This window comes from Eulemur rufifrons, chromosome 2, assembly GCF_041146395.1.
Source record: "Eulemur rufifrons isolate Redbay chromosome 2, OSU_ERuf_1, whole genome shotgun sequence".
Taxonomy (NCBI): Eukaryota; Metazoa; Chordata; class Mammalia; order Primates; family Lemuridae; genus Eulemur; species Eulemur rufifrons.
In genome coordinates, this window is record NC_090984.1 from 18,782,405 (window position 1) to 18,808,129 (window position 25,725).

The 25,725-nt window shown below is 60.2% G+C and overlaps 2 protein-coding genes and 1 non-coding gene across 6 annotated transcripts; 1 reads left to right on the forward strand and 2 right to left on the reverse strand.

The window, feature by feature from the left end:
• Positions 1-1,811: 1,811 nt before the first annotated feature.
• CNN2 (calponin 2) lies at positions 1,812-8,084 on the reverse strand. Of its 3 annotated transcripts, none has more exons than XM_069456609.1 (7): positions 8,004-8,084; positions 4,400-4,521; positions 3,840-3,906; positions 3,646-3,750; positions 3,019-3,135; positions 2,721-2,867; positions 1,812-2,159 (listed from the first exon to the last, which is right to left on the reverse strand). In XM_069456609.1, exons 1-7 carry the CDS (start codon positions 8,064-8,066, stop codon positions 1,884-1,886), a joined length of 897 nt encoding a protein of 298 aa, XP_069312710.1. In that variant the 5' UTR covers positions 8,067-8,084; the 3' UTR covers positions 1,812-1,883. The 3 variants fall into 3 exon arrangements, with proteins under 3 accessions (XP_069312710.1, XP_069312700.1, XP_069312718.1); XM_069456599.1 differs by having other exon boundaries at positions 3,613-3,750; XM_069456617.1 differs by lacking the exon at positions 3,019-3,135 and having other exon boundaries at positions 3,613-3,750.
• A 6,643-nt stretch (positions 8,085-14,727) lies between these two features.
• On the reverse strand, positions 14,728-14,834 carry LOC138380978 (U6 spliceosomal RNA). Its single transcript, XR_011232936.1, has one exon. It is a non-coding gene; the product is annotated as a U6 spliceosomal RNA (small nuclear RNA).
• Positions 14,835-15,222: 388 nt separating this feature from the next.
• On the forward strand, positions 15,223-25,679 carry TMEM259 (transmembrane protein 259). 2 transcript variants are annotated; one of them, XM_069481114.1, is made up of 11 exons: positions 15,223-15,574; positions 20,894-21,175; positions 21,963-22,062; positions 22,673-22,783; positions 23,101-23,223; positions 23,311-23,411; positions 23,492-23,549; positions 23,623-23,706; positions 23,779-23,911; positions 24,014-24,113; positions 24,420-25,679. In XM_069481114.1, the coding sequence occupies exons 1-11, from the start codon at positions 15,353-15,355 to the stop codon at positions 24,969-24,971; spliced, it is 1,866 nt and encodes a 621-aa protein (XP_069337215.1). In that variant the 5' UTR covers positions 15,223-15,352; the 3' UTR covers positions 24,972-25,679. The 2 variants fall into 2 exon arrangements, with proteins under 2 accessions (XP_069337215.1, XP_069337222.1); XM_069481121.1 differs by having other exon boundaries at positions 15,254-15,574; positions 23,674-23,706.
• Positions 25,680-25,725: the final 46 nt, after the last annotated feature.

The following is a 25,725-nucleotide window of genomic DNA, read 5'->3' on the forward strand; positions in this document are numbered from 1 at the left end:
CTAGGCCGTCCTTGGGGAGCCAGGCCATGTTCCTACTGCATAACAGCTTGCAATACTGTTCCCCACTGTCCCTGGGGCAGCCTCGCTCTCAGACTCCGGGACTCTATTTGTCCATCTGTAGAATGGGGGTTCGACCAGAATCATTATTGGTTCATTCGCCCCTCCACAAACATTCCTTGGTTCCCACGACGGGCAAGGCGATGGCAGAGGGGGCAGGGGCCCCCAACATTCTAACACTAGAGTCTTGGGTCATAATGGCAACCCCACTAATGCTTCGGGCCAGGGGACACTTCAGGATGAAGTGAGGATGAAAGGAGAGCGTGTGGACCCATAGCTCTGACGGTGCTGGGAGAGCAAGACGCAACATGTGTGGGGACTTTGAGGAGGTGGGGCTTTGAGGGTGAATAGAAGTTCGACAAGGAGGGAACTCCAGGCTGAGACAGGGACAAGCAAAGGCCTGGAAGTTTGATGGTGAAGCCAGAGCTGACTGGACCAGGGTGTGGGATGTAGCTGGGGACGCCCCCTTCCTTCCTAACTGGTGGTAGCCCAGCCTCCTACCTTAACCCTGGTCCTGGCCCCTGGAATCACCCCTTCAACCTGGAGTCAGTTGGGCCTCAGCTTCTCCCTCTCCCAAGGCTACTGTTTCTCTTTGCCCCCCACCCCCTTATCCCGCAGGGCCCCAGAAAAGACCAAAGCAAAACAGCCCCCTCCCCACCAAGGTTAAGTTCCACTACAGCTCTCAGACACTTCTTTTCTAAAAAGAGAGGTTTTTATTGCATTTGGTCCACAGTCGGTATTTCACATTATCTCATGGTCCCGGGGCCTGGGTGGGGGTCCCGTCCAATACTGGCAAGCGAGACACAGGTTAGAAAGGGGAGAAGGGAGCTGGGGGCTCTTTAAAACCTACTGAGGGCCTGGTGCAGTGGCTCAGGCCTGTAATCCCTGCACGCAGGGAGGCCCAGGCAGGTGCCTCTACTAAAAATAGAAAAATTAGGTGGGCGGGGGAGGGGGGTACAGTGGCTGGAGCCTGTAGTCCCAGCAGCTGGGGAGGCTGAGGCAGGAGGATCGCCTGAGCCCAGGAGTTGGAGTTTGCAGTGAGCTACAATGATGCCACTGCGCTACACTCAGGGTGAGACTGAGACTCTGTCTCAAAACAAACAAACAAACAAAAAAAACCCTAATGAGGCTCCACAGGGGGTGGAGGCAGGAGTTTGGGGAGGGGGTCTGGCTTTGCTTTAACCACTCAGAACTCCATTGTCCTGCATGGGCCTCAGTTTCCCCACGGGGTCCCTGGGCCAGCTCAGGGTTGTTGGCCTGAGGGTCCTAAGGAAATCCAGTTGCTCAGGATCCTAAAATAATTTAGGACTGTGGCCTGGCTGCCTCCCAGGGGACCCACTTCCCAGCACCCCTCCACCATCCCCGCCCCATTCCCTTGGAAAAAAAAATATTTTTCTTTTGTTAAAACTTCCTGAAACTTCTGTGGGTACAGAAACCACAAACTGATTGGTAGACAAAAGGGAAGAGAAGGAGTTGAAACCGGAAACCATTTGGGGGCCAGTTCCCCTCCCTGTGCAGGTCTCTCCTGCCCCACACGGCTCAGCTCAGCCTGGCTGGGCTCAGCCCACCACCTGCCTGTCCCCTGGCAGGGACCACCCCTAGCCCCACCCCACACATATCTGGATACAGCCCCTTCGCCCTCAGCCTGGTGGCTCAGTCCTGCAAGGCAGGTGGGATCTGCGGCCTGATCCCACCCAGTCGCCCACAGACCCTCGGTTGGCAGCACTGAACATGTTAAGAGAAAAAAAAAAAAAAAGACGAAAACCCAGAAAAACCCAAAAACCCAGATAGGATGATGATGTGGAGAGACAGCATGCATGGGTGCCTCAGTAGCCGGCCTCCTCCTGGTAGTAGGGGGGATACTCCGGGGCCTCGCCGGGACCTGGGCAGTCACCGGCACCTGGTGGGGCCCCATCAGCTGCCGGGCCTTGTGGGCAGTACTTGGGATCATATATCTGCCGGCCCAGCCCAAAGACCTGGCCGCTCTGGTTGGCACCCTGCGTGTAGCCCATCTGCAAGGACATGGAGGAGTTGTCACACTTGTCAGTGCCTAGCTTGGTGTCATAGATGTGCCGCCGGGTCCCAGGAGCTGTCATGCCCACCTAGAGAGGGAGGAGAGAGTATCGTCAGGCCGGACAGAAGAGGGGACCTTTCTTGAATTCCCACACCATTTCCCTCTGCCTCGCCTTTGCCCTCAGGGTGCCTAACTGTGGTGGTCCCCCCAAGCTTTGTTTGGACACCCCCTCCTTTATGACTCTATGCTGAGCGTGAACCTTCATTATCAGGGACCCTCTCCCCTGTCTCAGCCCTGACCATCTGGAACCAGGAATGTCTGGGTCCAGCTCTCTCCCTGCCAGCCAGGAAGCTCCTCCTGACGGCAGCTGAGGCCTCCTGGGGGTCTCCAGAACATTCACACTGATACATTCCATATGGCAGAAAACCTGGGAATTGCAGGATCTAAAAACATCAGAATTGGGTGGACCTTCTGGCAATCCTTGAGGGAAACTAGGGCCCAGAGTGAGGCAGTAACTTCCCCAGGGACACACAGCAAGGCAGAAAAAGAGCTGAGGCTGCAGAGACAGAGAGGGAGGAGGGAAACCCAGAGTGGGGTTTTCAACAGGAGGTACTCTCGGGGACAGGCTGGGGGGACGGGGTGAGCCCACCTGGCTGGCACATTTGTTTGTGCCCATCTGCAGACTGATGGTTGAGTGGTCCATGGGCGGCAGGATATGGTTCTTGGGGTCATAGAGATGCCGCCGCGTGCCGTACGCCGTCATGCCTGACTGGCTGGCACATTTGTTTGTGCCCATCTGCAGGGAGGTAGGCAGGAGAGATCAGGCCACCGCCCCCAATGGCCTCCAGCCCCTCCCCCAGACTTGAAGGGGTCCCAGGGATCCAGGGGGTGGGATTGCATGGGAGCCCCCTGCCCTGGCTGCTGGGGCCCCCAGGGTCCACCCGCACCTGCAGCCCAATGACGCACTGGCCCGCCTTCATGGTGGCGTCGTTGAAGTTCCTCTCCTGCTTCTCTGAGTACTTGACGCCGATATCCACGCCACTCTGCAGCCCCTTGGTCTTGGCCTGGCAGGGGAGGAGGCGGGAGGATCAGAGATGGGCAGCCGGGGACCCCAAGTCCAGCTCCAGGGGACTCTGCATGCCCGTGATGGAGCTTCCGGCCACCCCACCTTAGGCAACAGCCTTCCTGGGCTGAGAACAAGAATTCTGGGGTTGTCCTGCCCTGTCCCCCTCTCCCTCTTCCACCACTTCCTTCTACCCAGCCCCCCTGCCACTCTGGTCCCCCTCTCACCTGGACACTGGCTCCCAGCACCCCCCTGGCCTGCACTCCCCACGTGGCAGCCACAGGGGGTTTCTGAAAACCCCATTTGGAGCACAATCCCCCAACATAAAAACCCCCTCCCTGTTCCTGCAACACTCCAACCCAGTCCCTTTTCCTTCTGCCTGATTTCTGTTCCAACCCACAAAGAACGTGGACACATTTGCAGCCATCTCGCCTGCTGTGTGACTCCGGGCAGGTTGCTGCCCGTCTCTGGGGCTTACCTTCCCCGCCAGGGCCAGAAGAGACACCTGCACCTGCGTCATGTTCCCACTCTCAAACAGGTCGTTGGCCTCGAACAGGTCCACGGGGTTCATGCCATAGCTGACCATGGCCTTGATGAAGTTGGAGAGGTTTTCTAGCTGGGAGGGGGCAGGAGAGGGATGGTGAGTGGACCTCAGTCTACCCACCTGTCAGGTGGGATGCTAACTCCATCCCACCGGTCCCTCACCTGGTGCCAATTTTGCATGGAGCGGTTGATCTTGGGCACTGAGCCTGGCTGCAGCTTGTTCATGAGTCTGGGGAGGAAGGGAACAGGAATCTCCCTTAGCACAGAGAAACCCCAAAGACCAGGGTCCTAATCTCAGCCACTCATGCCTTCCTGGGCAAACCTCTCGCCGAGCCTCAGCCTCCCCTCTTATAAAGCGACTTTCACCCACCGAACAAGCAAAGCTGCCAAACACTGACAATAGCCGGTATGGGAGTATAACCCGGAACCACTGATTTTGGGGAGCGAACCTGGGAGTTTCCATTATAATGTTTAATGGGCAAAACCAGGGAATGTTTGAAGGATGCTTGAATAGGATACGACAAGGAAAGGCCTCTGGAAACTTTTATTCTACCAAGAAAGGGAGGGAGTAAGGTGAGGATGCCCCTGCCAGAGAGCCTCAGCAAAGCAATAAGACAAGAAAAAGAAAGATGCAAGACTCAGCAAGTGAAAAGCAAGCTTCAAACAGCGTGTGGGGTGCAGCCAGTCAGGGTGATAAAGCACCTGTCTGTGTATGTACTCACGTGCATAAGATAATCCCATCCTTCAGACCTTTCTGGAAGTCGGGGCCGATAGGGAGGCCAGTGAGACCCTCAATCCAGCTGCGGAGTTCGGCCTCCTTCTGAGGGTCATATTTGGACAGGAGCTGGCAGGGCAAAGGGCACAGGGCTGAGCTGGGTCGAGGAGACACCCAGAGAAAGCCCCCAAGGCTCCTTATGGACTGGGGCCCGTGACTCCAAGGCAAGAAGACACAGAGGAGCCTGGAGGTCCTCACCCCATCCAAGCCCACCCTCCCCTTTCCCACCAGCAGGGCCACCCCACCCCTCCCCACAACCGTGAGTCCACGTCCCATCTCTGTGGATCTGCCTGTTCTGGACATTTCATATAAATGGAGTCACACACTGTGTCCTGTGTCTGATGTCTCTCACTGAGCTCAATGTCCTCGAGGTCCACCCATGTTGTAGCCTGCGTCAGAGCCTTGTCCCTTTTCATGGCTCAGTAATATTCCACTGTATGCACTGCATGAACGGACCACATTGTGTTTATTCACTGATCCTTGATGGACACTTGGGTTGTTTCCACCTTCTGACTGTTGTGAATAGTGCTGTGGTGAACATGGGTGTGCAAGTTTTGTTTGAACACCTGCTTTCAATTCTCCTGGGTGTGTACCCAGCAGAGGAATTGCTGGGCCATGTGGAAATTCTGTGTCTAACTTACTGAGGAACTGCCAAACCTTTCTGTGTCTCAAACCTGCCAGGCTAGTTCCTGCCTCAGGGCCTTTGCACACACTGTACTGTCACTGCAGCCTCAAGTGTTTGCCTGACTCCGTCCCTCCCTTCAGTCCAGCCACAGATCGAAGGTCACCTCCTTGGGGAGGACTCCCCTTACCACTCTGGCTACAGTGGTCCCCTCATATCTCTGTCTCTCTGACCCAACTTTATTTTTCTCCCAGCGTTTTTCTCCACCTCCTGTTACATGATGTATGTCCTTGCTTAAGGTCCAAGTCCCCTACATCCTGCTCGGTGCTGTCTCTGCGGTCACTGGGGAGCCGCATGAAAATCCTTAAGGTCCTCTGTGAGATGAGCGCACACCACTGCCCAGGAGCACGCAACTGCCTGTTCCCCACTGCAGCGTCTCAGAGCACCAAAGGCCAGGAAAGCGGGAATGGCTGGGCCCAGGGAGACCCAGGGGAGATGCAGGGAGATCGGGCAGCCTGGGCCAGCTCCTGGATCCCTCCCTGCCCCCCGTCCACAACCAGACTGCGCAGCTCTGGGTGTTTCTGCTGAAGAGTCCCCTGCCCTCCTCTGTGCCATGAGAAAGTCTGCCCTTTCCCCAGGGGGACGGCAGGACCCAGGAGCAGACCCGACCCTGCCCCCAGCTCTGCGCCCACCTCCCTGCATGTCTCTCAGCCTCAGTTTTCCCATCTCCCTTGGGCAAGGGTCTCCCTTGGGTAAGGGTCTTCCTTGGGTAAGGGTCTCCAGAGCTGTGCCCTCACTTCCTGGCTCCTGCCTAGGAACCCCACAGCACAGAGGAGACAAAGGCGCCTGCTCTCCTGTCCCTAGTTCCCACGGTCTCTGGGGGGAGGGGCAGCCCTGCCCAGACGGTGGCTCCATCCACCCCAGGAATGAGAAAGGCGGCCGGAGCACTGCCGCACTGCCGTGCCCAGCTGGGCCCTGTCCTTTCCGGCTCCTGGGGTGGAGAGGCCAGGGTCCAGGGCAGAGGTGCCTGGCCTGCCCTGTCCACCCCACCCGCCCGCAGCTTCCTCCCCCATCTGCCCGGGGCCCTCGGCACATTCCTGCACACCACAAACTGCCAGGAATGCGCCGCTGCCTCCCCTGCTGCCTCCCCTGCTAAATCGGGACCAGCTGCTCCCGGCGGGTCCAGACCCCCCAGCAGGGATCGCAGGGCCTCAGAATCTCAGAGAGACAGCTGGACATGAGCCCGCCCCAGAGCCATCCAGCCAGGGGTAAACTGAGGCACAGAGGGGCAGAGGAGGGAGGTCTCCGGGTCTCCCTCGTCTTAGGCAGTTAACACGGATCGGGGCGTGGGCAGAAGCCACAGGAAGCCGGTTTCCAATTGGGGTGTGACCCTTTAGCTGCCCTGGCAAGCTGGCCAGACAGGAGGACTGAGACCCGGCAACAGGGAGCCTGCCGGGCTGTTCCTCCAGCCTCACCTCAGCCCCGCCAGGGCAGGTGGCAGCCTGCCTGCCTGCCCACCCACCCTTCTCATCTCCGGAAACTGCCCCACCCTCAAGGAGCCCTGCCCCCTCCCACTTCCGCTGCCCCAGGTGTGGGGGTGCCCAGACTGCCCAGGGGAGCCAGGGGCCACAAGGCACTGGATCCCCCTGGTCCAGGTACTAGTCTCAGCTCTGCTACTTGCAGGCTGTGCAGTTCTGGGCAACTGCAACACCGTCTCTGAGCCACACACACATAGCAGGACCCCTGAAGTGCCTCTGTGCAGTTACAGGTGGGCTCAACATCCAACCCTTCGCAAGTTTCCCAGAGTGGGGCAGCATGTTTAGTGAGGAGTCCAGAGCCTCTGGGCTCACTGGGGGACCCTGGCTCCTGCAAGCCATGGCTTCCCCTTTTGCCAAAGGGCTTGTCAGACGGGATGGCTTCCAGGAGCTCACAGGGGCCATGCAGAAATTCTCCCCCACCCTGTGTGTAGGCCCTGGGGTATCACCAGTGGCAGGTGCCTAGCAGAAGCTGGCAGGGCTGGTGCCTGTGCCCTTGGCGTGCCTGGGCAGGCTTCCCGGCAGGAGCCGGTGGTGAGGCCACATTCCCAGGTGCCTGGTGGGTGTGGGGAGGAGATGGGCAGGATGACACCCCCTCCAGCTGGGAGGGCCCTAGGTGTCAGGCGGTGGACCTCCCCTCCCTAGCATGCCCCAGCCCCTGCTGTGTGATCCTTCAGAAGTGTCTGCCCCTCTCTGAGCCAGAATCACAAGTGGTTTCTTAAAAAGTGTCTTCCCCGATCCCATTTCATGCCTCCAGGTTACAAAATCCACACATTTTTAGGGCCACCTTCAGGGAACCCCCTTGGTGTCCCTTTAATTTCATCAGCTAGGGAGGAAGATGATGCAGAAGGGAACTAGCTGCCTAAGGGCACCCCCCCTCAGGTGTAAGAGAGGCTGGGGAAATTCCCGTGGGGGGGCCCACACCCTTCTCAAAGAAACACCAGGACCCCCCCCCTTCCCCTTCCCCTCCTGAAGCTTAAGTGGCCAAAAAAGGAGAAGTGTGGCCAGGAGAGGAGAAGCAGGGGCTGCGGGGTCCCCCAGGCCCCCCAAGGCATTCTTGGGCCTTGAAGCCTTCAAGGGGCCCAGGCCTGGGCGATGGGGAATCTGGGAGCAGGAGGACTGGGGGAAGAGGTTAGGCCCAGCTGCCCCTAGATGCTGGGGAGATGGGTGGGTCACTTCCCCCAGATGTCAGACCTCACTGCTCCCCAGACTTGGGGAGCCCCAGGGAGCGCCCCCCAGACCACCCAGAGGCCAGGGAGAGGCGACCCTTGTCCCAGGTGTGAATGCACTGCGCGCTCGTCGTGGGGGAGCCCGGCGGGGCGCCCCCGCTTGTTGCCTGCACCGAGGGCGCGACGGCCGCGGCCGCGGGGCTCCGGGGCGCGCCCCCCACTCACCCGGTTCTTGACCTCGGCCGAAAGCCCGTACGAAGGTCCCTTGTTGAACTGCGTGGAGCTCATGGCTGGCGGGAGCGGCCGGGCGCGCGGGCCGGGACGGGGCGGACGCTGGCGGGGACCGCGGGGCCGGGCTGGGCGCCACGCCCCCCCCCCGCCGATTGGCCGGGAGCGCCAATGTCCTTATAAGGCCTGGAAGCGCCGAATTCCTGCGGCCGCACACTTCCTGAGCCCCCTCGGTAGCCCCCGACCCCCATCCCCAGCGGCTGGGAGGGGCTCCTCAAACTCTCTGAAACAACGGGAAACTGAGGCAGGGAGGGGCAGGGGCTCCGGGCTGCCAAGACACAGCATCCCTTCCCTTTTCCTGCTGGGAGCTGCTAGGCGGCTCTCACACTTTCTGGGTCTCCGTGTACCCTTCTGCACGATGGTGGGAGAGGGGGAATTGAGGGGTAGCCCCCTGAATCCCTTTGGGGCACGAATGAGAGCCCCTATCTGCCACTTACAGGTGCCTCCCAGTCTAGCCCCCTCCCAGGAACTGATAGCTGGGGGTGGACAAGTGAACCAGGACAGGCTCCTCAGAGGAGGGGGGCCGTTGGAGCTGGGGCTTTGATGGGTGGGTAGGCGTTCTCCAGTCCAAAAGCGAATAGTGTTCCTGGTAGAACAAAAGGTACAAAGACCTGGAGGACTGACTGTCAGTGGTTGAAAGCTTGTAGAGATCAGAGCAGTTGGGGAATGGGGCGGTGCATGAGAAGGGGCTTTGAACTGGGGGCTGAGGGCCACTGGAGAATCCGGGAGGTGGGGAAGTGGTGAAACAGCAGAAAATTGAGGTCAGGAGATGCCCCGGGGACAGGGCTGAGGCTGCCAAGCACACCAGGCCGGGCACGTAGTTGGCACTCCATAGGTGGTATCTGTCATTGGAGCTGGGGCTTTGATGGGTGGGTAGGAGTTCACCAGTCCAAAAGGGAATGGTGAACTCCTTACAGATAAATCAATAAATTAATAAGTGAATAGCCAAATAAGTGGATTCACTTATCCAGGAATTCACTCACTTATTTGTTCATGCATGCACAGGTTTATTCATCAAAATCTCCCTGCCATGTCTTCTGGGACAATCTGGTGTTAGGAGATGCCGGCTCCTGCCGACGCCTGGGAAGACAGAGCCAGGCACTGTCCCCCATGTGAACAGGTGCAGGACAGAAGGATGGGCTTGGGGCCAGGGGGTCAAAGAAAGCTGCATGCAAGAGCAGATGGGGGAGAAGGGGTTTTGAAGCGTGAGTAGGAGTCTGACACATTGGACTAGTGGCTGGCTGGGCTCTGTGAGGGCTCAGAGTTGACTCACCCCTGTCCCTTCCCTGGGGCACATTCCTCCCTGATGCCCTACTCCCCAGATGTCTGTTTCTTCTCTGCCTGACTTTCTCCCCTTCCATCTGTCTGCAGGCTCCTTTCTTCAGGGTTCAAGTCCTCCCAGTGGTTTTGGGTAAACCCTTTCCCCTCTGGGTCGGTTTCATTGTCTCTGGAATGGGGGCCAGTGAACAGTGACAATGAGACAGTCCGGTCCTGAGCGCAGGAACAGGTGTCCAGGCGGAGAGCCGTGGGGGTCAGCAGGGTGTGGGTGGTTTGGGTGGATCCTCTGCGGGTCCTGCAGGTGCACAGGCACTCGGGGCGCTGGAGGCCAGTGGCGGCAGGAATGTGGCTGGTGCAGTCCCCTGAGCGCCTGCCCCCTCCAGCCTGTGGGGGTTGGTGGATGTGGGTGTCATGTCCCTTGGTTGCCTCACCATGCTGTGGTCCCTGCTGTGTCGGGGGGGGGGCCAGCAACCCTCAGGGGACACTGTCCTGAGCTGGGGGTCTCTGGGACAGGAAGGTTGCATGTGAGGCCGTGTCCTGGGCACTGGGTCCCCCCACAGTGTCTTAGAGGGTCTGGGGGGTAGCTGGCTGGGGGCCTCTGAGGGTCGGGCAGGAGCTCAACTGCAGACGCAAGGAGATCAGGACCCCAGGGACCTCCAAATCCTAGAAGAACCCTCCTGCCACTGGGCATGCAGCGCAGGAGTCTGCAGTGTGGCTGATGCCACCAGGGAAGCAACTATTCCATTGTCTTTAATTCCAATTAATTTCAAAAAAAAATTTAAAACTGACACTGGATTCAGTTTTTGGAAAACTTTCACGTATATTTAAAACAGTTTAGTTATGCGTGGATTTTCCTTTTCAGTGTAACCTTTGTGAAGTCTAAACGCTGTACAGGTGGGTATTTCGGAGGAGACTTTAGCACCCAGGTTGAGATGCTCTGGGATTGGGAGACACACACCGGATTCCAAAGACTTGGCACCTCAAATCTGTAAAATATCTCATTAATACTTTTCCATATTGATTACGTGTTGAAATGGTAATTGATTCACTATATTTAGTTTGTTTCTTTTCTTTTAATTCTTTTAATGTGGCTGCCAGGAAAACTTAAAAAATTATATAGGTAGCTTGCCTTATGTTTCTGTTGGATAGCTGTGTTCTTTTCCTTTTTCTTTCTTTCTATTTCAATATTGTTTCTCTAGGACCCATTCACCCGCAGGCCATGGACAGCTGTGTTCTTGACCTGTGGCCAAATCCAGCCACTGCCTATTTTTGTAGGGCCTGGGAGCTAAGAATGGGTTTCACGTTTTTTAAGTGGTTAAAATGAAAAAAATAAAAAGGAAAAATATTCCATGACATGTGGAAATTATATAACATTGAATCGGCAGTCACATAGACAAAGGTTTATTCACAATGCCCGTTCACTTACCTGTCATTTACGACGCTTTTTCCCTATAGTGCCACAGTCGAGTCGTTGTCAACGAAGCTGAAAATATAGACTGTTTGGCTTTTGACAGAAAAAGTTTACCGACCCCAGTTCTCAACGCTCAACATCCCAGAGCCCAACAGATCAAGACTCAGACATTCCAGCATTGGAAATCCTGGGGAATCTTAGAATAATATAATTCTAGAAACCCAAGAACCTCAAATTTATGGACTTACATAATTCTGTATAATTCTATGACCTCAACACTCCCAACTCCCCGCCTTAGAGCTTGGGTTTGACTCCCAGCTCCCCAGGTGGCTGTGTGACCTTGTGCAATTTCTCCACCTCTGTGTGCCTGAGTCCTCATGTGTAACATGGAGCTGATAAGCTTCCACTCCCGGGGCTCTTGTCCACATGAAATGGATTGATATTTGTGAAGTGCTCAGAGGGCACCAGCACAGAGATAAGGATTTGTTGAGTCAATAGATGTCAAAATCTTTGGAATTTTGGCATCAGCTGCAGGAATCTGGTGAGGCCCTGAGGACTCCTCGGCTTTCTCTCCAAAGGGAGGTCTGGGCCTCTGCAGTTGTCCTTCCCTGGACACTCACCCGTTTGTCCAGGACAGACCCCTGGGGAGTCTTAGGCAGCTGTGGCAGGATGCAGGGTTTGGAGGAGGCCGAGTGCAGATGCTGTGGGGTGTCACCGCACTGGGCAGTCGGGCAGGGCCTTGGGTGCTGGGCTGGGAGGCCCAGCTGGGGAGTCTTGGTGGCAGGGCATAGGGAGTTGCAGGTGTGGCAAAGGCCCTGGGGCAGGTGGCCCCTTAATTGCAACCACTTCCTGCGCAATCCCATCCTTGTAGTGTCTGGATTCTGAGTGGGTCCCCAGGGGTCAGGGCAGCACCCAGGCTAGGTCCCCTGGGGGGTGCTTTGGGCACCCCCTTGCAGGCTTCAGATGCTCTCTTTGTTCTCCACCATTCTGCTCATCTCAACCCGGCTCGCTCCTGATGCCTCCCCCGGAGGACACCTGTGGGGGAACACGCACAATGTGTGGACAACAACAAAACAGGAATAGCAATAAAAAAATTAAATAGCCAGGTGCAGTGGCTCACACCTGTAATCCCAGCGCTTTGGGAGGCTGAGGCCAGAGCAAAGCTCAGACCAGCTTGAGTAAGAGGGAGACCCCGTCTCTAATAAAAGTAGAAAAAAATTAGCTGGGCTTGCTGGCACACGGCTGTAGTCCCAGCTACTTGGGAGGCTGAGGCGGGAGGACTGCTTGAGCCCAGGAGTTGGAGGCTGCAGTGAGCTGTGATGACGCCACTGCACTCCAGCCTGGGTGACAGAGCAAGACTCTGTCTCAAAAAAAAAAAAAAAAGATAATAACAATAAAATCTCCACCCGCAGGAGCCTTGAACTCCAGAGCTGGTGCAGGAACCTCCTGTGTTTCCAATCTGCCCAGGGCTCCCTGTTAGCCCCTCAGCAAAGATGTCCCCCAGGCCCTGCATGACCTGGCGTTATCTCAGCCCATGTTCTCCCCGGTGCCCTCTGCTCCGGGCACACAGGCCTTCTCCTTGCTGGGCCTCAAACTGTCAGACCCAGGCAGCAACCGGAGCTTTCCTCTGCCGTCCCTCTGCCTGGAACACCCTCCCACCTGGCTCATTCACTGTCCTCCTTCCCACACCTGCTGGAGGGTCACCTTCTTGGGGAGCCTCCTGGAGCCCCCACATAATTCTCAACTTGCCCGACTGCGGCTCCTCACCCCAGACAAGTAAGACAACACCACAGCATCCTTCCATGTCCAGCCCACCTGCCAGCATCCCCGACTGTGTCCAAAAGCTCAGGGGCTGTGTTCGGCCATTCTCCCTCTATCGCTCTTCCCTTTTGGTTTAGACTTGAAACTGTCCCTGCCAGTCCCAGGAGGGGCACTTTCTGAGCAGGCCAGGCGGTTGTCCTGCAGCTGGCCACACATTTTGGGGTCGTGGTTTAACTTGCTCCTGTGGGCCCCATGTCTCCGTCCCTCCGTGGCAGGGAGCTGCAGGGCTGAGCTGCCCGAGGTAGTAGCCGCTGGCCACATGTGGCTGTTTCAACATAAATTAATTTTAAAAAGAGTTAAGTTTAAAATTCTGTTCCTCATTGGCACTGGCCACATTCTGTGTGCCCAGGGTCCTCCTGTGGCTAACACTGGACCTCGCTTAATGGAGATTTGGTTGGCCTCCCAAGAGAAGCCCACGGCTCCCCTCTACCTCGGGGCAGAGGCCCCCAAACCTCCCCTACCACAAGGCCGGGTTTGCCCCCAGCTCAGGGGGACATGGCCTGGCCTCTAATTTTTTTCTCTGTCTGTAATAGCTGACCTGCAGGGTGGGTAGGGAGGCCGGTGGTGGGTGATTTCCATAATAATTTCAAGAGTGTGCATTTATTAAGTACCTGCTGTAAGCCAGGCTCTGCGAAGGGCGGGCACTCTCTGTGCAGCAGGAAGAGAGTGACTCAGGTGGATTATGAAACCCAGCAGTCAGGTCTGGGAGGCCCTCCCAACTTCCAGGTCACAGCTGAAACGTCGCTGCCCTCCCTGACACCCCAGTCCAATTCAGAAGTGACACCCCCACCGTGTTGCCTCTTTCTGGGAGGCCCAGTCTGCGGTCCCTCGCCACCTGCAGCCGAGGACATCCCCTAGGCCCACCACCTGTCTCCCTGAGGGACCCGAAGCTCTGTGAGGACCAGGACCTGCCTGCAGTGACCCCCGCTGTGTCCCCAACGCCCACACAGAGCCCGAGGGCTGTGAGCTCATTGCCCCCAACACTGTAAGTGTCCACTGCGGGCCTGAGTGTGCAGTTGTCCATCCAGGGGCAGCTGCTCCAGCCTCCTCGCCTCACGCAGAGCCTGTCTCCTCCTCCGCCTGTCCCTCAGGGCTTCCCACTGTCGCCAGTCTCTGCCTCTCTTTGGAGCGTGGGGCAGAAGCACCTGGCATACAGCAGGCGCTCAGTGAACGTGGTGTTTCAAGAATGCCTAAAGAAGCCAGGCGCTGTGGCTCACGCCTGTAATCCTAGCACGCTGGGAGGCCGAGGCGGGTGAATCCTTTGAGCTCAGGAGTTCGAGACCAGCCTGAGCAAGAGCGAGACACCCCCCCCCACCCCCCCTCACCCCCATCTCTACTAAAAATAGAAAGAAATTATCTGGCCAACTAAAAATATATATAGAAAAAAATTAGCCGGGCGTGGTGGCACATGCCTGTAGTCCCAGCTACTCGGGAGGCTGAGGCAGGAGGATCCCTTAAGCCCAGGAGTTTGAGGTTGCTGTGAGCTAGGCTGACGCCACGGCACTCACTCTAGCCTGGGCAACAGAGTGAGACTCTGTCTCAAAAAAAAAAAAGAATGCCTAAGGGAGGCGACATGCGATGCACAGGTACTCACCCAGGCCGGGACACTGCCAAGGTTGTGTGTGCAGGGCCTGGGGGTGGGGCGGGGCGGGATGGAGGATTGGAGGTCGGCCCTAGGGACACCTTCCAAGGGTTAGGGCACTACTCCGGGGCCAGGTGCAACCCCGTTTGCGGCCGGGCATTGCCTTGCGGAGTCCTGGCTACCTTACCGTCCCAGGGTGGGCCAAGGACGCGCAGGTGGGACGTGGCAGACGCACGCCAAGGTCAGCCCGGAGGAACAGGGGTCTGGGGAGCCAGGGTCGCACCTTCGCGGGCCTAGTCACGGGAGAAAAACGAAAAAAAACTGCTGGAAAATCCATAGTTCCCTAAAACCATACTTTCCTCTTGTATATGCAGCAAGCGCTCAATAAACGCCCCTGCCCCGCACACGGTAGCGCGGAGGCTACAGCAGCAGGAGGCGGGGTGTACCAGAAGCACGTCAAATCACAGGCCGTCTCGTTGTACTAGGAGGCGGGGTCTGGTGCTATGAGACTGTATGGCGTCAAGGGCGCTGTGACGTCATGGCGGCCAAAAGGCGGGGCACAGTGCACCAAAAATATGGAACGCTTCACGAATTTGCGTGTCATCCTTGCGCAGGGGCCATGCTAATCTTCTCTGTATCGTTCCAATTTTAGTATATGTGCTGCCGAAGCGAGCACAGACAAACGCCTTCCCACACGGATATTTAAAGCTCTGTAGTGCAATTACTTTACGATTAGACCAACTTATCATTTCTTCATATTCAGAGTAAGTAGGTAGAGCTTGATGGAACAGATGAACTCTTATGATCACATTTACTTTGAGTGTCTTTGATCATGTAAAATCTTAGATGCTGACTTAAGCCCAAGCGCGGCCTCGTAGCCGCGGAGGCTTGTGGGGCGGGAATATGCAAAAGAGTCCATACGCAGCCCCGCCCCCGGCCCCGCCTTGCGACGAGGCGAGGCCTCCGCGGGCGGTCGCCGGCATCCCAGCGTGCCCCGCGGGCGCAGGGGGGCCACTCCTGCCCGGCGCTGCGGCTCGTTGGCGTCAGCCGGGCCGCGGCCGGAGGAGGAGGCGGAAGATGGCGGCGGTGGCCGGGCGTCCGTGAGGAGCGCGGCGGCGACGGCGAGGACGGCTGATGACGGCCGGGAGGCGCCCTCGGGGACCTGCGGGCCGCTAGGGCGCGCCGGTGGGCGGCATGTCGGAGCACGCGGCGCCCGCGGCCCAGGGGCCCGGGCCCAACGGCGGCGGCGGCCCGGCCCCCGCGCGCGGGCCTCGCACCCCCAACCTGAACCCCAACCCCCTCATCAACGTGCGCGACCGGCTCTTCCACGCGCTCTTCTTCAAGATGGCTGTCACCTACTCGCGGCTCTTCCCGCCCGCTTTCCGCCGTCTCTTCGAGTTCTTCGTGTTGCTCAAGGTGACCGCGCCCCCGACCCCCGAGTCTGCGACCTCCGACCGCGACTCCTGACCCCGGTGACGCCGAACCCTCCCCCCCTCATGGAGTTCTAGACCCGGCCCCACTGATAAGAGACTCTCCACTAAGCCCGCGACCTCTGACCCCAGCGGTGGCCAGGGACACAATCTTGGGCGACGTTCGCCCACCCCGTAACGTTAGTAGCCCCTAGTCCCGGCTCCGGATCCTCATTCCGTGACCCCTCCAGCCCCGCCCCAGCCCCGGCCTCCTACCCTGGGTCTTCCACCTCTGGCAAGCTTGGAGCCCTCCTGCCCTTTGACCCCTGACTCTGCCGCCTAGGATCCTCAGCCCGGAGGATCCCCTCCACCCGACCATCCTGGCCTGTGCGGGCCAAAACCCAGCCCCATCCCAGGCCCCGCCTCGGACCACCTCCTTGCGCTGGAAGTCCACTCCCCACACCCCTTTCTTCCTCCTGGTGGGAATCTCCCTCTCCTTGGGACCTTCCACCTGCTCCCACCCTGAGTCTCCCTTTTCTGAGCCTCACAGGGGAATGTGGCTTAGCTGAGGTCACTTCGCTAGGGCTAGTGACAAAGTCACAGCCAGCACTGATGGCCTCCTTGTTCCACTTCGGAAGCTCAGGTGTGGGTCTGATTAATCTTCCCTCTTGGATGAGGAGTCACTCACTGGGGCCAGGGCCGAGCTCCAGTGCCCTGGGCTCTGTCCCCTTCCGGCCACCCCAGATGGCACAGAGGTTTCAGCTGTGAGAGACGGGTGACAGGAGGGGCTGAGGGGCCTCCTGTGCTCTGGGTTTCTGATTTGTCGGAGGAAATGGAGAAATGGTTGTTTTCATTTTCCGCAGGGGATGCTAACATCACAGCATGAGTTTTTCAGGCCTAATCCCAGAAAGGGGGCTGACTGCGGTGGACCAAGGGGGTGAGGTAGTGGGCGCGTTCCCGCCTGACACAGGTTGGTCAGGAACAGGCTGCTCTACTGGGTTCAGTGGAGGGAGCAGGAGCTGGGCTGTCCAACAGCCCTGGGTGCGGGACCTAATCGCTCCACAGCCGCCAAGTGGATGCACCAGGGAGTGAGGAGCTGGCTTCTCCTGGCCAGAACTTGCCCCATCATCCTTCCCACCTTGTCCTCCCTGCAGCCCCCAAAACAGCCTGGTCACCTCAGTAGGCACCCGGGCAGGGCTGTGGAGGATTACCGAATCAGAGATCTTGGGCTTCCTGGGGTCCACAGATGGCCTGAAACCATGGACACTTGTCTGTGGGTGTGCGTTTGGGGACAGACACAGTGGCTTGGATCCAGGAAGGAGCCACTGTATCCCCCGGGTTGTCATTGCAGGTGTGTGCCCTGTGCAAGGCTGGGTCCCCCCACAGAGCTCAGCCTCCCTGGAAAGTGCGTCCCAGTAGCCAGTGGTGGCTCTGGGCCCACCACTTCCCGATTTGGGAAGGGGTCTGGGGTTTGGGCCGACCCAGCAGACCTAGCTCCATCTCCAGGGAGGCACCCCCTTGGGTGGGGCCAGGCTTCAGCTGAAGGCTGCCCGGTGCGGAGCAAGAGCCCCGCCCCTCTCCTCTGGGGCTGCTGGACTCTGGAGACCTGTTTCTTGTGTATCCCCTACCTGCCAGCATGGAATCAGGCCGTGCTGCCTTTGCTTTCTTTATCTGCAAACCTCGGGCTGGGCCGCTGACTTCTGAGGCTGCTTTGAGTTCCAGAAGGCTTCTCCCCTTTGCTTCCTGTCCTGCCGGCTTCCTGTGCTGCTCCTGCAAAGGCTGAGGCTCTTCCCTGGCACCGCGCCCCCGCCCCCCACGCCTGTGTTCGAGCCACCTGTCCCCCACGCCTGTGTTCGAGTTGTCTCAGGAAATGCCCAGCAGTGCCAGATGTGGAGAGATAGGTGGCAGCTGGGGCGCATGTTTGAGGGGCCACCCTGCCATCAGTGTCTGCGCCTGTGTAGTAGGACCCTGGGCCCCAGGCAGCCTGACCCTGGCAGCCACTGAGTGGCCCTGACACCTGGTGCCTCGACATGGGCAAGGGCCCACTTCTGGCCAGTGGGGAGTCATGGGCACCCTCGTGAGATCATTGTGAGGATCACGGGGACCCTGCTCTGAATGGGGGACCCATCATGTTGGCTGTCACTGTGGAGTGGGACTGGAAGGAGATGCCTCTGTGCCTTCAGGGTGGGAAACACCCCATGTCCGGAGGGAGTGGAGCCCCAGGTATGGCTGGGACTCCCTCCCTGAGAAAGAAGGTGTGGCCTCTCAGGCCCGTCCACTGGCCAGTCAGACACCCAGAGATGGATCAGACAGATCCCTGCCCACCTATTCTGTGGGGAGACAGGGAAGGAAAGGCCTGCCCAGGTGGCAGGGTGTTGGGGTGCCCTGGGAGCCCTGCCTAGGACATCAAGGGAAGCTTCCTGGAGGAGGTGGCGGGGATGCAGCCCCAAGCTAGCCAGGCGACTCGTGGGCTCTAGGACAGGGGTAGTGGGCAGACCTGGGGGGAGGGAAGGGCCATGGGGTGCAACCAGTGGTCAGGGCTAGGTGTTGCGGAGGTGGGTGGCAGCCTGCGGGTGAAGGGGTGGGGCGTCTGGGCAGGAGGAAAGGAGCATGGGAAAGCCCTGGGACTGGAGTGCCCTGGGCCAGCAGCTGGGGATCTCAGGGCAAGGGTGGGGTCAGGACCAGCCAGGGTACATGGAGTGGCTGAGCCAGGCCAAGGGGCAGAGGGTGGCCGGGGCCCACTGTGGGTGAGATAGCTGCTGTGTGTGGCTGGTGCTGGCACAGGGGAGGGCCTAGGGACTCAGGATGAGGCGGTGTCCAGCTCTGCGGGAGGGAGAGAAATGGGCCCTGTGGGTGGCCTTGTCAAGTGGGGAGGGGTCCTGGGCCAGAATTTCTCCAAGCCAGGTCAGCTTGGGGTGCCCGGTGGGATGGGGCCCCCGTGCAGGATGCTGGCATAGGTGCCTGGGTGGCGTCTGAATCATAGCGTTTGTGTACATGGAGGCCCCCGCCCAGCCTAGTCCATGCACATTTACGTGTGGGCGAGGGCCACTCATCACATCCCCTGTCCCCATAGGACAGGTCACTTGCGTCTATGCTTGGTGTTGCAGGATGTGCGTCCAGCACCCCCCAGGCCGAGCTGCCCTTGCCCAATACGTCCCCAGAGGTGCTTGTCCTCTCAGGGTCACTGGTCTGTGGTGTGGTTGGGTTTGCGGCTGGGACTACCCTGGCTCCTCCCTCCTGGCCACGTGACCTCTATGCTTCTGTTCCTCATCTGTGGGCTAGGCTGTGGCAGACAGGTGCGTCCTATGGGTGTGTCCTGCAGGAGCGCTGGGTAGCCCCAGCCTCAGGCCAGCTGTGTGTCAGCACTTTTTATAAGGTCTTGGCAAATGGTCCCTCCTGTCCCAGGCACAGCTCCTGTGGGATGTCCGGGCCTGGGGAACACAGCATGGCCTGTGGGACATCCAGCTTCCTCCCAGGCCCCTGGTTCCTGAGAGTACTGAGCAAAGGGACTGTGGTCAGCCCCTCTGACCACAGCCTGCTGCTGCTCCCTGGCTCCACGGCTCCCATCCCCAGCTCCTGTCCCCATATGTCACCCTGGAGGCAGTGGTCAGGCTGTGAAAGAACGACTCAGGACCCCTGCACGGTGGCCTTCCGCACCACCTCCCCTGCTCTTTCCTCACGTCTCCACTACCCCGTCCACAACTGTAGCATCTGTCTGTGGGAACCTGAATGTCAAGGGTCAGGGGCTGCTCTTCGGTCTGTGCTTAAACGTTAACAACGCACTAACATCCACGCTATGGCACTTTTGGCTGTAGTGGCCAGAAACTCAATCCACATTGGCTCACGAAAAGGCTATTTTGAGATAACTCAGCTGAAGAGTCTGTAGTGGGGCTTCCCAGCTTCAGGTGTGGCTTGATCCAGGACTTGGCAGTACGCTCACTTCAGGGCCTCCTGCTGCTAAGTTCTATGTCTTCCTTGCGTCTCGGCCACTGTGGCTAGGCCAGAAGGGGTGTGGTGGCTTGGCTGACCCAACCCTTGGCCCAGTGTGCAGAGGGCTCCAGAGGGGAGGCCAGGCCTGCTGTGGGCACAGAAAGGATCAGGGTTTTTGCAGTCCTGCTCATGGCTGTGGCCACAGGCAGCTCGCCACACCCTAAGCCTCAGTGTCCCTGCCAGCAGGTGAGGGAGGGTCTTTTGCTGTGGCATCTCCACGACCTGGCTCTCTCTGGGCTGTGGGTCTGGAGTCCGGTGAGCTAATTCCCAGAGTCTGGGGATGCCATGGAGGATTGTACTCGAGGGGTGGCCCCACTGATGGAATGCCCAGGTCCTCGGCTGAGCACCGCCCGGCTCCCTGGCACTTGCCTTTCCAGCGTGGTGCTCTGTGAAGCTGGGGAGCAGAATGTGGCTTGCATTGGGCTCTGGGGTGATGCCGTGGACTTCAGCTGGGGGTGCCGTGAGATGGACAGCCATCGGCATGGTGGGCTCCCAAGAAGAGGGGCGGCCCTAGACAGCCCCAAGGAGGAGGCCTGCCCCACGCCATGCCCACAGCGTGGCGGGACTCTGGAGTGGGGCGGTCTTGGGCACCACAGGGTCCTGAGCAGCATCCCTGGCCTTGCTTTGTCCACTCCACAGCAGGGGGCACTCCCCACAACCCAGATGTCCCAGACATGGCACACGTGCCCTGGGGGCGGAAGCACTCAGTGGACTCCTGCTGTCCTGTTGCACAGATGAGGGGGCTGCGCCTCAGGCAGAGCAGCCTGGCCTCAGCGCAGCCTACGGAAGGTCAGCTGTGTCCTGGGCAGCTACAGGTGGCCGTGCCAGGCCTGGGAGGGGAACACAGGGTGCCCACCCTGGTGAGGAAAGCTATTTTTAGCCGGTGAGATCAGGGGTCCTGAGGACACTGCAGAGCGTGAGGCAGGAGACATCTGGGTGGGTCGTGGGGTGGCTGCGCTGGCCTTGTGTGGACGGGGACCCAGTGGGCAGCCTGGGGGCCACAGCACTTGAGCTGGCCTTGTGGGATGGGAGCCTCTGGTGGTCGGTGCTTGTCCTGTCCAGCTGGGTCTCTTCCTGGGCAGGCATCCTGCAGGCACATAGGAGGCTCCGGCCGTTGGGCCTTGTCCTGGTTTACCCCAGACGGCCCAGTGCCATCCCAGGCCTCACTCGAGGCTGCCAGAGCCCTGCCGCAGGTGCAGGGGCTTTCCTGGGTTGGGAGGTCCTCCAGCCCCACTGGGCCTCCTGGGGTTTCCTCCACTGCCCCTGCTGAGCAGGCCCCTGGGCGCAGGCTCCAGTGGGTCTTGGGCTCCCTGCTGACCTTGGGCCGCCCCCCCAGGCGCTGTTCGTGCTCTTCGTCCTGGCCTACATCCACATCGTCTTCTCCCGCTCGCCCATCAACTGCCTGGAGCACGTGCGCGACAAGTGGCCACGAGAGGGCATCCTGCGCGTCGAGGTGCAGCACAACTCGAGCCGTGCACCCGTCTTCCTGCAGTTCTGTGACGGTGACAGCCGCAGCAGCTTCGCTGGCCTGGCCATGGAGCCAGGCAGTGGCCTCGAGCTGGAGGAGGAGGAGGAGGAGGAGCTGACCATGGAGATGTTTGGGAACAGCTCTGTCAAGGTGAGCTGGGAGTACAGCAGGCGCTCAATAAGTGCGTGTCACGAGCGATCCGCTGCATGCAGAATGTTGGCTTCTTGGAAGGTTCTTGCCCTCGCAGGGCCTGGCACACAGATAAGCCATCCCCTGCCTTCTCCGGCTGCTGTGGCCTGGGGGCTCCAGAGCAAACAGCTGAGAAAGTGGCTTGGGGACTCGGAACTGAGAGCTCTAGGCCTATCTCCGCCATCCTGAGGTGGCCCGGCTGCCTGTGGGGTGCTGAGTGCCCCATTAGGTGGCTGTGGTAGGCCCTGTGGCCTGTTGGGAAATCTTCATGCTTCACTAGTTGGGGGCCTGGGTCCCTCCTGTCCCCTCAAAGCCAACCTTAAGAATTAGTGTTTGGCCAACATCAAATCCGCTGGCCTCAGAGCAGGAACAGGCATGTATGGGGGTGTTGGTGCAGACCCAGGGCTCTGTGGCTCTAATCCCACGGTTCCTACATCCTGAGGCCACCTTGTGTTCAGCACTGCCTGTCCTCAGCCCCCGTCCCCACTCTGGGCTCAGAACCCTGCCCCGAGATGGCCCATTGTGGGGCAGGCATGGTCTTAGGGGTATGCAGAGTCCACCCTGGTCTGGTCTGTGCTGGCTTAGCGGCCTCCCAGCCCTGGAGGTGGTGGATGTCCTAGTGAGGCTGGGGGGTCATCACACCTTCTAGTCAGCAGGAGAAGGAGGCGCCCAGGGACCACATCTTCCAGGTCGCAGCCTCAAGGCCCAAGCTCGGCCCACTGACACCCTGGTCCCCGGTTGCCCACAGTTTGAGCTGGACATCGAGCCCAAGGTGTTCAAGCCTCCGGGCAGCACCAAGGCCCTGAACGACAGCCAGGAGTTCCCCTTCCCCGAGACGCCCACCAAAGGTACGCCACCTCGCAGGGCATTTCCAGATGTGGGGTGCTGAGGCACAGGCAGTCACCTTGGGAGGTCACTGCTTGGGGTCACAGCCCACCAGCCAGGGAGAAAGGGGCATTAGCCATGAGCCCTGCCTAGCTCTGTGCTTCGGTTCCCCCATGTGTCAGCATGTGAGACTGGGATATGTTCCAGGGTAACTGGTTCAGCCTCTCTGGGACCCTCTTTGGTAAATGGCAGCTTTGAAGGGATCAGGGCTCCTGTAGCTCTGACCTGGTGTGTTCTGACCTGTCGTGCGCAGGGAAGCCGGCCCCCGCCCCGTCCACCCTGAGCCCCGAACAGCCCAGCTGTGTTGAGCTGGGCCCTCCTTCCTGCCCTCCATCCGGGCAGGCCCCCTTCCTCCCCTAGAGCAGAGGGGCAGCCCTGCACCAGCTGGCCCCAGCCAGGAAGGCAGGCCCCAGCGGGGTGGATGGGAGGAACTTGGCCAGCCCCTCCCTCCAATGGAGGGGGAGCCATCCCGAGTGTACCTGTGGTGGGGCTCCCAGCACCTGTCTGGGAGGCCCAGGGCTCAGGGTTCTCACTACTGCCTGGCTGGGGGCTGACCACCTGCTCCGCCCTCAGTGTGGCCGCAGGATGAGTACATCGTGGAGTACTCCCTGGAGTATGGCTTCCTGCGGCTCTCCCAGGCCACACGGCAGCGCCTGAGCATCCCAGTCATGGTGGTCACCCTGGGTGAGTCGGACCACCTTGTCGTGGGGAACTGAGTGTGATCAGGCTTCTGCCACCCTTGGGGTCTCCTCTCACAGGTGTGGGGGTGGGGCTGTGCCAGCAGCACTGCAGTCCCTGCTCTGGGAAGGCCCTCCCAGGGCTGGGGTCCCTTGGTGGGGTTTCTCTGGGCCTGACACAGGGACCTGCCAACCAGCCTGGGCGGGGAGGTTGGCTGGACCTCCAGTCTGGGCCCAGCTGGGCCTGGGGCTGGAGCGGGGCTCAGGGGCAGCCTGGGCAGGGCCCGGGCCAGGTCCCCAGCTCCCTGACCCGCCGGCCTGCAGACCCCACGAGGGACCAGTGCTTCGGGGACCGCTTCAGCCGCCTGCTGCTAGATGAGTTCCTGGGCTACGATGACATCCTCATGTCTAGTGTGAAGGGCCTGGCAGAGAACGAGGAGAACAAGGGTAACAAGGGTGGGGAGAGCCCCAGGGCTGGTGGGGGCCGAGGGCCGGGTGTGGCTTGGCCGCTGACGCCGTGGCCTGTCCTGGCAGGCTTCCTGCGGAACGTGGTGTCCGGCGAGCACTACCGCTTTGTGAGCATGTGGATGGCGCGTACGTCCTACCTGGCTGCTTTCGTCATCATGGTCATCTTCGTGAGTGCCGCCGGGCCCTGGCGGAGGGGGCGCCCGGGGCGGGGTGGACGGCCCGAGGCCTCACTCGGCGCTCCCCGCAGACGCTGAGCGTGTCCATGCTGCTGCGCTACTCGCACCACCAGATCTTCGTCTTCATCGGTGAGTGTCCCGCGGCCGCGGGGCGGGCGGGCGCCATGTAGGCCCTCACCGGCCGCCTGCCCTGTGTCCGCAGTGGACCTGCTGCAGATGCTGGAGATGAACATGGCCATCGCCTTCCCCGCAGCGCCCCTGCTGACCGTCATCCTGGCCCTCGTCGGTGAGGACCCGCCCGCCGCCCCTGCCCCGCCCCGCCCCGCCCGCTCCAACCCGGCGCCGCCTGTCCCCGCAGGGATGGAGGCCATCATGTCGGAGTTCTTCAACGACACCACCACGGCCTTCTACATCATCCTCATTGTGTGGCTGGCCGACCAGTACGACGCCATCTGCTGCCACACCAACACCAGCAAGCGGCACTGGCTGCGGTGAGGGCAGGGCGGGGTCCTATAGGGGGTGGGACCTGGGGGCGGGGCCGAGGAGGTCCTCATCCTGCATGTCCGGGGCCCTCATGCTCCGGCCGGCCGCAGGTTCTTCTACCTGTACCACTTCGCTTTCTACGCCTACCACTACCGCTTCAACGGGCAGTACAGCAGCCTGGCTCTGGTCACCTCCTGGCTCTTCATCCAGGTGAGGCTGGGCGGTGGGCGGGGCTGTCTGCACCCCACGATCCCGCCAGGTTGTGCACCCGCTTCGGAGCAGGGTGGACGGAGTTCAGTGAGGCCGGGCCATGTCCTGGAGCTGGGGGAGGGGGAGGGGAAAGCTCTTTGGGGTGGGTCGAGCCTGGGCTGAGGGCAGCGCGCAGGTCCTCAGACTCCAGCCCGCAGGTCCTCAGACTCCAGCCCGTGTCTTGGTCCAGGTGGCTGTCCTGGGGTGGGGCGCTGGGTGGGGCCATGGTGGGCGGGGCTTATGACCTGACTCCGCCCCTGCCCTCAGCATTCCATGATCTACTTCTTCCACCACTACGAGCTGCCCGCCATCCTGCAGCAGATTCGCATCCAGGAGATGCTACTGCAGACCCCGCCCTTGGGCCCTGGGACCCCCACAGCACTGCCCGACGACCTCAACAACAACTCCGGCACCCCGGCCGCCGTCCCCGACCCCATCGGCCAGCCCCCTGCCTTGGGTCCTGGCTTGCAGGGTGCTGGCGGGAGTCCTGGGCCTGTGGCCGCAGCACCCAGTTCTCTGGTGGCGGCGGCAGCTTCGGTGGCTGCTGCAGCCGGTGGTGACCTGGGCTGGATGGCAGAGACGGCTGCCATCATCACTGACGCCTCCTTCCTATCTGGCCTGAGCGCTTCCCTCCTGGAGCGGCGGCCGGCCAGCCCCCTGGGCCCTGGTGGGGGCCTCCCCCACACCCACACCCCCCAGGACAGTGTCCCCCAGAGTGACTCCTTGGCACCTGACACAACCCCCCCAGCGGCCACAGGGAGTGCACCCAGCCTGGCATCCACGGCCCCAGTGGACGCACCCTCGGAGGTTGGGTCCTGAGCCACCACCAGCAGCTGAGCCGCCTCTGTCCCTGGCTGTCCTCAGCTGGCTGGGTGTGACCTCGCCACAGCCCATGGGGGTGGGGGAGGCTGTCCCCGGTGGGGGCACCAGGGCCCTCCCCCTTCCTCTGGGCCTGCCCAGCCTGTTTTGGTGGTTTCAGGGTTTCATCAGGTTTGCCTGGAAGGTGGGGGTCTCTCTCCCAGCTGTGGGGTCCGGCCTGGGGCTTGTCCCTGCTAGTGAGCCTTGTTTGTGGTGACCAGTGAGGAGAGGGGGTGGGGGCTCCATGAAAGGTTCTAGAAGGGGCTTGGTGAAAGGTCTGGAGCAAACCGTCCAGAGGGCAGAGCCCGATAGTGCAGGTCTGTGAGGTGGACATGAGGAGGGCTGGCAGCTGTCTCCTGCTGTCCCAGCCTCAGCGCTCTGCCTGGTGCTCGTGTGCAGTGCCTTCTCCACGCCCGGCCCCTCCCCACGTGCACGCCAGGGTTGGGGTCCCTGGGAGAGCAGAGCTTGTGCCTCAGGCACGGGGACGTGGGATGCAGGCGCCAACATCAGTGCAGGGCTGGGAGTCGGGGTCAGCCCTGCTCAGGGTGGGAGTGGGCCAGGCGGCCAAGCCACTCACTCAGTGAGGACTGCGGAGGCGCGCTTGTTCCATTCTATTTAATTGCAGTGTACAAAATTTGTGTTTGTATATAGAATAAACTGTCGACAGCGGCCCAGTCTGCGTCTGTGTGTGTGTGTGTGTGTGTGTGCGCGCGCG